The 12,386-nt window shown below is 38.2% G+C and overlaps 1 protein-coding gene across 2 annotated transcripts in view; it reads right to left on the reverse strand.

Annotated features, from left to right (window-relative positions):
• Window positions 1-636: 636 nt before the first annotated feature.
• Window positions 637-12,386, reverse strand: part of PRKD1 (protein kinase D1) — a 341,747-nt gene continuing 329,997 nt past the window's right edge. For both annotated transcript variants that reach the window (XM_061159053.1, XM_061159052.1), the window contains 2 exons: window positions 1,934-2,019; window positions 637-1,139 (listed from right to left, as the gene is read on the reverse strand). In XM_061159053.1, the coding sequence (XP_061015036.1) occupies window positions 921-1,139; window positions 1,934-2,019 (305 nt within the window). In that variant the 3' untranslated portion in view covers window positions 637-920. The remainder of the gene's footprint in view (window positions 1,140-1,933; window positions 2,020-12,386) is intronic.

The following is a 12,386-nucleotide window of genomic DNA, read 5'->3' on the forward strand; positions in this document are numbered from 1 at the left end:
TTCAGTACATTTGGAATCATATTTTTGTGGCTGCAGAGTAGATAAAGCTAAGTTCTAGGCCATAAGATAACTGCGACTCCTACTCTTGGCCTGAAAACACTAGCGTCAATCACACATGAAAATAATTCAGTCAGATGGACACATTTTCACAAGAATATTTATTTATAATTGTTGAAAAATACACAAAGGCAAAAGGTTGCTTAGCTGCTGATTTCCCAAAATACAGCAGGGTATTGTAAGAAAAGGGGAAATATACCTGTTCTATAAATGGCAGTTACATTTCTAAGGCATTTGGGCTTAAGAGTAGCAGGCGCACCTAGGCCCATTTTCTTGAGTTTAAATATACTGAGGCACACCAGGCAGGCAAAGGATTTGAAAATATACAGTAGAACTCTTTCATGCACTTGCGTCTTAGGATTGCATATTCATCCCCTGACCCCCCCCAGCCTCCATCACTCATTTTTTCCACACGAGTTTTGGAGTTGTTCATAGAACACTGGAAATAATCTACTCTTCAAGAGTTTGCTTATAGTGACGACACCAATGGGACACACAGAAGAGAACTATTTCAAGGACAGGTTCTGCAGACTCTTACCAAATTGAGGCTCCAGTAAGAAAAACACCAATTTGCAAAGGCACAGTGGAGACAGGTTTAATGCATTAAATATAACATGAATCCTTCACAATAACAAGTTTAGTGTTTCAGGGAACTTTTGTTAATACAACACAGTTGGTCACACAAAATACAAATGCTTCTGTTGATTTGTCTTGGCAACTCAGATGCATCAACAGTGCTAACAGTTTAACAGCTTTGTTCTCATCTGACAGAAAATAATGGCAGTTCTGCAAGGCAAATGTTAAACCTGACCGTATGTATTTATTAATTCCACAGTGTTTTGACAGATTACAGGGGATGGAACTCAGAGGATGCTGACACGCTCACTGAGGGCTTTCATTTCCATCTCTTCGGTCTCAGGACCGCCCCGGTGGCCAGCGCCTGGATCAATCAGGTGTGCGGGGTACTGTAGGCCCTGCTCGCCTGCGTATTGCTCCCACCTCGAGTCATCGCTCTCGTGGGTGATGTAACGCTCCCCGATTTTGCATTCCAGCTCTCGTAAATCTAACCAGGTCTGATAATCCTGAGGAAGACATTGCAAAGTGTTACCCCAGATACGACTGTAATTCATTAAAGTATTCTTTCTTACGTTATCAATTCCCACAACATACATGTTACCGTTTTTCTCTTCCACTCCAACCATGCTGTGCATTTCCTCAGGCGCCCTGAAGCGACAGCATCAGCACCAAAGCCATCCTATCTGCCTCAACTTTGCAAATGCATATTATTTATAGGATAGCACGCATCAGGAGCTGTGCAGTTGGTATATGCAGTTAAGCAATGCAGAATGTTGGTGTTCCTTTGGAATTCAACGCCCACAAATAATCCTTCAGTATTTCAGAGGGTCGTTTTTCTAAACTTTAATTTTCAATGTGAAAATTAAAAAAAAAAATTTTGAGAGAACAAACAGATGCATATGCTTTATATCTACCATAAATTTGTTTTATGAGTATTAACTAGGATTTAAATATACAGCTCCCAAATGAGTACAGTGCATCACCAGATGGGCTTATCAGGATTACACATACAGATGCTTCTGAAATCTGGTCTTTGGAGTTATGTTATAACCCTTCCTTCTTGTTTTTTGTTTTTGGGGTGTGTGTGCTGGTGTGTGTGTGGTGTGTTTCTCCTTTATTCAATTTTCCTGATACAGTTAGAAACATTATTAATCCTAAGAAGCTGCATGCCTTTTGGCAAACACACTGATAGAATTATACTTCAAAAATATGATACAAGATTTTTTAACACATAATATACACATCTTTAAATATTTAGAAGCTTATTCAACTGAGAATATATCCAATGATTAATTTTTACCTGTAGCCAAGGGTGACTCAAGGTCTTATCCACACTATAGCGCTTTCTCATTTTCACTTGCAGCAAATTATTGATAAGATCAATGGCTGAAAAAAAAATTTATTGGTAAAAATAGATGATATATCTGAAACATATGCATAATTTATTTATAGTTTATTCCACATCTGCTCTTTCACACAGTCAAATGCAACACAGTGATAACAGACTCTGGAACCTGAAGAAAAATCCTCTTGAGAATTCTAAAACCTTGGCCTTAATTTTATTTTGGATCCTAAAAAGTGAAACTGAAAATAACTGTAGAGGAAGGAGTATAAGTCTTTATAAGTATGATGTGAATTCTTTTCGTTTAGTTTTCAATACACTTTTCTGAAGTTGGGGTTTTGTTTAAATATATACCATTTAAAGATGCTGCACTAATGGCAGGATAAAACGAACATTCAAGAAAGAGCATTTACTAATTTTTGTATCAAATGTGTTTAAAGTTTGAATACACATAATTGGCTTTGTAGTTTTTGAATTAAGCGACAGATATCTGCACATCGCATTTAAAAGGAAGAAAATAAAGCACAACATAGACATGACTCATTATCAACTTAAGTCAACAATCCAGTGGTGAAACACTTGTCTTTCTCAATTTGCTTTTAAAATTAACCATTGAATTACAATATCAGCCCTCACTGTTTCATAGGGAAGACAGGAAAGCAACCTAACAGCAATTCTAAGAGGTTACAATCACAAACCATCCAGCCTTATTCTCAGCCTCAATGGGGACTTTAACGCTGTGTAATTTAGGAAAAAGGTGATTCTTCTGGTTATCTAGTCTACAAAGCATTTTACCTAGAGTATCATGTGTCAATCACCTTTCTAAAAACTATATTTTTCAGCCTGGACTATTCACTGTAGGGAATATGCTATGCACAGGCCTGTACTATAATTAACAGGGCCTCTTTGAAAAAATAAGAATAACTTTCTCATCACCTCCAGGCAAAGGGCTGGGAGCAGTAAAAAGTACATCCTGGAAAGATATCTTGAATACAAGATCTTGAAGTACTGATGTGACTGATGGAAAACCATTAGTGACTACTCCCCTAACCAGAGCCTTGAGGGAGTTGCTGAGAAAGGGCGTCACTAGCCAAAGGGCTAAACAAAATCATGAAAGGCCTGAAGGTTTGACATTGAGGACTGTGCATTGTACATCTTTATCCCTGATCTGAGATGGTAAAGAACAGATACCTCTAAACCACGAAGAAGGAAGTAGAAGTTAACAATAAAGGCTTGCAAGGATTAAGATCTGGGCTTTTGCCTGCGTATGGCGTCAGCCCCCTGATCCCCACTTTATTTCTGAGTCTTCTTTTTCTTTCTTCTTCTGCAGCACTGCTCCCTCAGGTCGGTTTGTTGTTGGGATGGTCCTGACATTAACAGTTCACTATTTATTAAATTCATTAACTTATGCTTCCCATATATTCCAATAATAACTTCCCATTTCTTTCCACTAGCATTTTCTTCCCCAAAAGAATTTAGTGAAATCTGCCAAACTAATGGAAACATTCACATTTTGCCAAAGAATACATTCCCTCCCTTAATCTATCCTGGTCATTAAGTTTCTTAAGAGATGGATCTTCCTACCAAATACCTTAAATATGTATCTGACAAAGATGCAAATTCACTCCCCAACTTCCTCAAGTACCAAGTCCTGAATGAGGGGGCTTTGACTCAATTGCTTGGTCAACATCACTCACTCTGAATGGATATGAAAACATTTCATTTACAGAAGTCCCTGTAAAATAAAAATAACTTTATTCCATCAGAATGAATCAGAATTCTGTTAGCTGGCAAACAGAAATGATTCCTACAGGCTTTTGGTAATCTAGAATTGTAGCTCTTGACACTCATATTCAAAGTATTTGCCTGCATGGAAGGACTGCAGAATGAAACTGCTAAGAATTTTTTCACTGGAGAAAGTAAATGTAACAACACACATTTAAATGCTGTCTATGCCCTTACACCCTTGCCTTAGCTAGGATACCTTAGGAAACACAGCATTTAGCACAATTTCAAATTCCAAGCATGTGTTCTCAGAGAGCTTTTGAAAGTATAGTTCTCTCAGTGAACTGCGTCTCGGGCCTGGGCTTTAAAACATCCATTCACATGATTTACTCACTGGTGAGTAAAGTGCACCTTCCATTCCGGCTGCTGTGAAGTCACACAGCAAAAAACGGAGAATAAGGGGAGAAAGGAGAGTGTGTGTGCTCCGGCAAGCATGTTGCAACATTACACTACCCTGGATGCCGCAGGGAATAAGGACATGTTATTAATTCACTCCTTTTGCTTTGAATTCTATAATTAGGAAGGTAGCAGTACAGTAACCCGACAAAAAGTCTGGTTTGTGCCCAAATGGGCCCCAACAGTGAACCACACTGCCTAATGGGGAGGGAAGTACTGCCAGAGGAGAAAGTCGACGTGTGTGAAGGGAATGAAATATATGAAGATGAAAAAATCGCTCTGCTGAGTGAGGCATGTAATCACAAGTCCGACCACAGCCGCAGTACCCAGCTGACCCGAATAAGCACAGCGAGCCAGTGACAAATACCTCCAAGAGAAAAGACTTTAGGACGTAAGGAGAGAAATAGACGGGACATGTGTGTCTATATACTTGTGTGTGTGCCTGTGCATTTACAAATACATTTTGTGGCTCTTGGCAGCAAAAACCAGAAATAACTATTAAATGTTGGACATTAGTTAAATATTGGGAACTTGATGTTGCTGAGAAAACAGGCCCATCATTAAGTGTTTGAGAGTTCCATTCCACTGGCCACTATTTCTGGAACTCCTAAGTCCTTTCCTTTTCATTAATCAAGTCTCATATAACTCAGCATTAAATGCACCATCCAAAATACCTTCCACTGAGCTCATTTTATAAAAAGACTCTAAAGTGTTTGTGTTGTTGTTGTGTTTTCAACATATTCTCTTTATTGACCACATCCATCACATGTATGTGTCATTTGTTTATCTGTTTATTCACCAAATCTTCCTTAAGGGATTATTGTTGGCAATGACATTGGCAATAAAAAAGTTAATGATAAAGCCCTGAAAAGCTCCCAAGTGCAAAGGCAATTCCAAAGACAAAATATGCATACATACAAAATGACAAAATGCACCATTCTAAATCTTTGACCTTTATTAATACCCTCCTCAAAGAAAAACTGCTTTCTTTAGCATTTTTGAAATGTAACTAGCTAGAGTCCTAGTGACTAACTCCAGTGGTCCAAACTATTTCACAAATCAATAAAATTTCATGATACCAGTGACAAGAATTATTTTCTCCTATGTTGTGCCCAAAGTTGTCATTTTTACAACTTACCTACATTAATCCTACTTATGTTGTAGATGCAGTGGAGCACTTGACTATTCAACGTGATAGCTCTTCAAGTCTTGGGGACTGTGACTCACTTTACCCTTGCTCTCTCTGCAGTTCTTTCAGCTGCCCTTCAGCTCCCCCAGTTTCTCTGTGCACCCTAACTTTTAGGTTTACCAGCTGTTCTTGTTCACAGTAGACCAGAATTTTTCTCACAATTAGCTGCCAACTTGATGTGAATGTATAGATATTAGTCATAAGGCTTAGGATGAAATTTTTCCTTTTTTAAAAAATTTTCACATTCATATTCTTAAGTAGTCCTCATAACAAGCATATGAAAGTAGTTGTTATTTTACCTCTATCTTATATCAAAGGAAAAACTGTAACTTCAAAAGGTCACAAAATTTGGTCAGGCAGTTTCCAGGTAACAGCTGAAGATGAAACCCAGAGGGACTGATTCCAAACCCATGCTCTTAAATACTATGGCATGCAGCATCCACGTCATACCACTAACTCATTATTATCAATTGATGATAATGTAAAAATCTAATTAAATTAAAAAGTTTACCAACAATGAGCATTAAATTCTTCTTAGTTGTTTCTACCACACTCCTGTGTACATAAATGCACAGATATAGACAGATCTATCTATCTCTCTTATCTATCTTTCTGACTTTAGCTCAACGTTTTGGCTTTCAAAGACTATTCTGAATGTGACGTGATCCTCTGCCATTGAAAGGACTAATCCTCTTTCTACCATTTCCAAACTAAATAAGCCTACCTGCTATGTATTCATCACATTACTAAGAATCTTTTTTCAGGATAAAGCTTAAACATAGAACTTGATGACTCTATGTTAGATTAAACTCACAACTGCCATGCCTATCAATTATCTGAACACACTGATAAATGAGTAATGTTTCCTCCCAAGAGTATCTCATTTAGTCCATATGCAACCGTCTTCTCTAAAGGCTACCATGGTAAATTTTTTTCTTAATGCTTTCTTATAATTAAGAAACATCAGTCCTTGGTATTACTCACTCTACTAATCTGTCAATACTACTTAAAAATAATGCAATTATTCTAAGGTAATAGATTCTAAGTAAACTAATATTGACTAGTATTGGTTTTTCCTCATTTCCTTCTTAATATCAGGGGTTTCTAAATGTTTGCAAACTATTCATGACTCATTCTAGGATTTAGACAAGAACAACTATTAAGCTTCTTCCTGAATGATTACAGAATCCATTCTTTCCCTCTTTTAGAGATTCAGAAAACTCAGGTCTGTTTTAAGTATCCTGGTATCTCTCCCAGTTTATTCAGGATTTACTAATATAACTATCCACAATGGCTCTAAGAACACCTCTGTCAGCTTCTTCAACATACAGTATGTCCTGCCCTGAACATCAGTCACAGTTTACAGTTGAGTTTGAACCTCTCGAGTAGGAAATGGCAAACCACTCCAGTCTTCTTGCTGGTGAATCCCAACAGAGAGCCTGGCAGGCCACAGTCCATAGGGTTGCAGAGTCAGATGCAATTGAGCACACACACCACCACATATCGCAGTATCTGCTTTTCAAGAGGTAAAGTTTATTGCTACGCAGGGCTGGCTTCTCCACACTTTGGGGCAATAAGCACATGTAATTTGGAATAGCTGTTGTTGTGTCTAGGGCCAAATATGTGCAGGAAAATCCTCCATTCTCTTGAGTTACATTTTTTTTTCCCTTTTACACCCTCTTTCCCTTATTTTCTCAATTTGAGGCCCTCCTCCCCAGCAAAGAAAACAGGTGCAAAATAGGCAGTGGCTGGTTCCTCCTTCTCTTGCAGTAAATACGTCAACTTTTCAGAAAGTAGTAGGATTATTTTCTGATTGTACCTGCCCATTTACTGAGAGTTAGCCTTTCTACTCTTACTCTGAGAGCTCTGTTCTTTGATTCGCCCTTGGACTCAAGCTCTTCCTTCCATATTACTAATAAATAGTCTTAAGAGCAAGCTCTCTGAGCACCTCAAATAGCGACATTGGGACGATGTGAGAAGTCTTTTCCTTTCTCACCGGAAAATTTTAAACAATTGTATGGTTCATATTTTTATTTTAAAGAATATCCTCTAAGCACAGCATTTTGTTTTCTAAACTGTCTCTAGCCATGGATTCATATTAATGTTTGCTATAAATTAAAAGCAAAGAAAATCTGTTTTATGATGCCTAATGTTTCTTTTTTGCTACAACAAATTCTTGGCTAACACAGTTATTTTTCTCCTAATGTCCTATAAAGCAATTTGAAAAATTTATCAAACATTCCTTTTTTTTTTTTTTTAAACCAGAATGGACTTTCAGCAGATGTGGGGATAGCTGAAGTTCTGTGCATCCTGTTTGGCAGGTGTACAAGTGTATCTGAACAAGAATAAAATTAAAAGGTATACACGGGTGCTGAAGGGCTTTATGCCTTAATATGAAAAGAAATGTTCCATCAGACTCTTCACTGTATGGATTCTGCTTTGTTCAGGTGTCAGAATTCAGAATCATCTTTGAAATTGTGGAATCTATATTGCAGTCATTCTCCATTTCAAGGTAAATATCACGTATACGGACACAACAGGCTCTGACTGAGTAGGAGGCACACTGGCATGCGTTACAGCTAAACTGAAAGGCCCCCAAAACTTGGAGAACAGGCCAGGAAAAGAATGGAACGGAGTATTTTTGAAGAAATAATTGGTCCCTCAGGTCACCCCTCTCAGTCACCTTCCATTTTCAAAAAAAAAAAATTTTTTTTTGAATGTGCTGTTTGGCTTGTGGGATTTTAGTCCCTGACCTGGGATGAAACCTGGGCCTCTGAGGTGAAAGGGCAAGGTCTGAACCCCTGGACGGCCACAGAAGTCCCCCATTTCCCATCTTTTATCATTTTGGTACCTGCCTGTCTCCCCATTCCCCCCACTAGATTTTAGCTTCTTTAAGCTTGCCCAGATTGTATATTCATTTTTGCACAATTTCATATATATTTTTTTAAAAATGCATCATTTAATCTATTAGGAAAATGCTTGCTAAATAGCATTTGGTAGATTGAATACATTAATTAGAAATTTAAATACACATTTTCTCAACTCTAAGTTTTAATATCCCCATTATGTGCATATGGTTTGTATATTTTGGCTAAAAATACTCCTGGATGGTAGGACATCAAATCTCTACAAACAGATCACAGGATCAGTAGCTTCCATCAGAAAATCAGAATAATGCTGAGAGTCTCTGCAATACAGATCATGTTTATTTTACAACGTTTATTTGACACAAGAGAAATTACCTGTGAAACTCTGGGGCTGACCTGTTTTGTACAGACAAGGCAGTTTAAAGAATTGCTTTTCCATGCTGTCTTCTGTCCAGCTGCAGCTTAGTGAGGTACAGATTTTCAAATTAGAAGCCAGATCAAAACTATCACTCCAGTGTTGGAGTCATCACTGGTCACCACTGAGCGCCTTGTTTTCTTTTCCCCCTTTCCATTCTGCTTCACTGCCTGTCATCCTGTAGGCTCAGTGCTTCTCCCTTTGGCTTGCTTCATGCTGATGGTAAGTTGTGTGTTTATTTAAAAAATCGTTTTGCAACCCTTCACATTCCAGCTCTCAACCCAGCAAGCTGTTGCCCGGCAACACTAACTGGGACTCTCCTCTCAGGGGCTGAAACCAGAGGCTGCCAGCAGCAAACAAGGCCGCTGGAAATCATCTCACTCGTTCCTGAGTCAATTATTGCAATCCAATGAACTGCAAGACCTTTAGAGACTCAAGCCGGGTCTTTCCTTTCCCAGTTCTCTCCTCTGTAGAAAGTTACTGCATCCTTGGGTACTCCTTTGCTTCACATTCAATTTAATTTCCTCCTAAAGACTAGAAAAACAATACTGGAAATCATGAATTGTTTAAGTGCAGCATACAACAGCCCCCAAACTGATACAAAATTAAAAAATCTAAATTAAAATATACTTATATTATTCTAATGAAGTTTGAGGTGCTTTTTTCCTTTCTTTCTTTCTTTTTCACTTCAAAGAGATTTTTGGCTTTTGGGAGTTTTTTAAATGCTGATACTCAAGTCAAAGACAAACTGAAAAATCTTCAGAGGAGCAGCTTCCAGGTATCAGTAGTTTTGGAAGAACCTCGTTGTTCAGTCGCTCAGTCGTATCCAACTCTTGGCGACCCTATGGACTGCAGCATGCCAGGCTTCCCTGTCCTTCACTATCTCCCAGAGTTTGCTCAAACTCATGTCCGTTGAGTTAATGATCCCATCCAAACATCTCATCCTCTGTCACCCCCTTCTCCTCTTGCCCTCAATCTTTCCCAGCACCAATCTTTTGACATCACTTGTCCAAAGTATCGGAGCTTCAGCTTTAGCATCAGTAGTTAACAATGAATATTCAGGGTTGATTTCCTGTAGGATTGACTGGTTTGATCTCCTTGCTGTCCAAGGAACTCTCAAGAGTGTTCTCCAGCACAACAGTTCAAAAGCATCGATTCTTCGGCACTCAGTCTTCTTTATGGTCCAACTCTCACATCATACATGACCAATGGAACAATCGTAGCTGTGACTATATTGACCTTTGCCAGCAAAGTGTTATCTCTGCTTTTTAGTTTGCTGTCTATGTTTGTCATAGCTTTTTTTTTCCAAAGAGCAAGCCTCTTTTAATTTCATGGCTGCAGTCACCATCCACAGTGATTTGGGAGCCCAAGAAAATAAAATCTCTCACTGTTTTCATTGCTTCTCTATTGATTTGTCAGGAAGTGATGGGATCAAATGCCAAGATCTTAGTCCTCTGATTGTTGGGATTTTAAGCCTTTTTCATTCTTCTCTTTCACCCTCATCAAGAGGCTCTTTAGTTCCTCTTCACTTTCTGCCATGAGGGTGGTAGCATCTGCATGTCTGAGGTTATTGATATTTCTCCCAGCAATTTTGACTCCAGTTTTAGCTTCACCCAGCCCAGCATTTTGCACGATGTACTCTGTATATGAGTTAAATAAGCAGAGTGACAATATATAGCCTTGACATACTCCTTTCCAATTTTGAACCAGTTTGTTGTTCCATGTCTGGATCTAATTGTTGTTTCTTGATTTGCATACATGTTTCTCAGGAGGCAGCTAAGGTTTTTAATATGTGGTTCAGATGGCAAAGAATCTGTCTGCAATGCAGAAGACCTGGGCTCGATCCCTAGGTCAGGAAGATCCCCTGGAGAAGGGGATGCCTGCCCACTCCAGCATTCCTTGCCTGGAGAATTCCATGGACAAAGGAGCCTGGCGGGCTACAGTTATGGGGTTGCAAAGGAGCGACTTTGCACTTAGCGACTTACACTTTCACTTTTCTTTCCAGTTGAGAAAGACTGTGCTAAAGCAGTGCTTCCTGGACTTTTACATGCATATGAATAATCCAGGGATCTTAAACTGAAAATTCTGATTAGATAGGTCTGGGGTGGAACGTAAGAGTCCCAGATGGATCCTTAGACCGCATTTTGAATAACAAGGGACTAGAGGTATGAGAACTCTAAAAGTAGCCAGTGACAGTTTAATATTACCCAAAGTGCCTTGGAATAGATGGCTATAAACATAGACAAAGGTATCTGTCCTCAATCCCATCTTGTTCAGAATTCTGGGATGAAGACAAACTGAAGGTAACAGAAAGGTTTTAGGATAGCTTCTACTCAGAGGATGCCAACAGGAAGAGCAAACAAGTTGGATTACACAAATAAGTTCTAAAATAACTATATACATATATAGCTGTACCGTCAAGATAAAATTTACAGAGACAAATGAAACACAGTCCTCTATTTAGCTTCCTGCCCCCACAAAAGAGGGCTTCCCAGGTGGTGCTAGTGGTAAAGAATCAACCTGCCAATGCAGGAGAGGCCAGAGACAGAGGTTCGATTTCTGTGTCAGCAAGGGATCCTTGGAGAAGGAAATGGAAACCTACCCCAGTATTCTTACCTGGAGAATCCCATGGACAGAGGATCCTTGTGGGTTACAGTCCATGGTGTCGCAAAGAGTCAGACATAAGTGAGCACACATGCACCCCACAAAAGAAATTTAAAAACAACCCAGGCTAAGTACAGAATTGAAAAATGTGGCTTATCAATATTTACAAGAAAAAATCCAGAATTCTAAATGCACAGTAAACTCAACATGAGTCTACATTTCATCCATAAATCAAGTGTTATTTTAAGCCCTGCTAAAAGAAATGAGTTCTTTATAATAAAGGAATGGTGAATTCATGTTACTTCAGGCTCATTGAACCTTGAGTCAGAACAGTTTTGAGTTTTGATTTAAAAAGAGCACAAAGAGGGGAGTGTTTGGACCAATGTAAAACAGGTGGTTCAAGGAAAAACTGCCCAGGAGAAGATAAGATTGGAGTGACATGATGGCTGTTTTCAAACCTCTGAGAAAAGCTTTTATTTGGAAAAAGGATTAGGCTTGCTTCTACCAGTGGATAAAAACCCAGACATTTGGTTCACTGTGCTAGGTTCAAACTGAAAAAAAACCAGGCTCCTCATAAAACTGTATATTTTCTATTACTGTAGCAACTTAGGAGTATTCTGGATACCTGCTCAGTGTATTGGTATTGTGGAGTAGTATACGGTTCAGAGAAGATTTTTAACATTTTACATTTTGAAATATTATTGTTATAGTGAAAGAAAGCAAACTTACAGAATATTTAACATTTCTTATTCCTATATCCTGATACCTCCACATATATTTAGGTGTCACATTTCAATTCAACTAGGATGTATTATACATTCACAACTGACATTTTATTTTTATGATTGGGATATACAGAAAACATTTCAATTTGGATCACAATAAACAATCAATTTTGAGCATTTATAATGTTTTCTTGCGAAAACTTCTTCAGATCAGTTTCTATTTACAAATTATCATTTGTTAGAGAAAAACCTCATTAATTATATTTTATTTGTTATCAAATGGTTCCTTTCCTGGTATGACACCTTTTAAAATGTTAATTAATTTGGAATTTGAAATATATTTATAAACAATATATATATATACACACTATGTAAAAGTATATTACATAAACAAACATACATATATTTAAAAATGCAGGCTACTAAGCAG

Source organism: Dama dama, chromosome 13 (assembly GCF_033118175.1).
Source record: "Dama dama isolate Ldn47 chromosome 13, ASM3311817v1, whole genome shotgun sequence".
NCBI classification, from domain to species: Eukaryota; Metazoa; Chordata; class Mammalia; order Artiodactyla; family Cervidae; genus Dama; species Dama dama.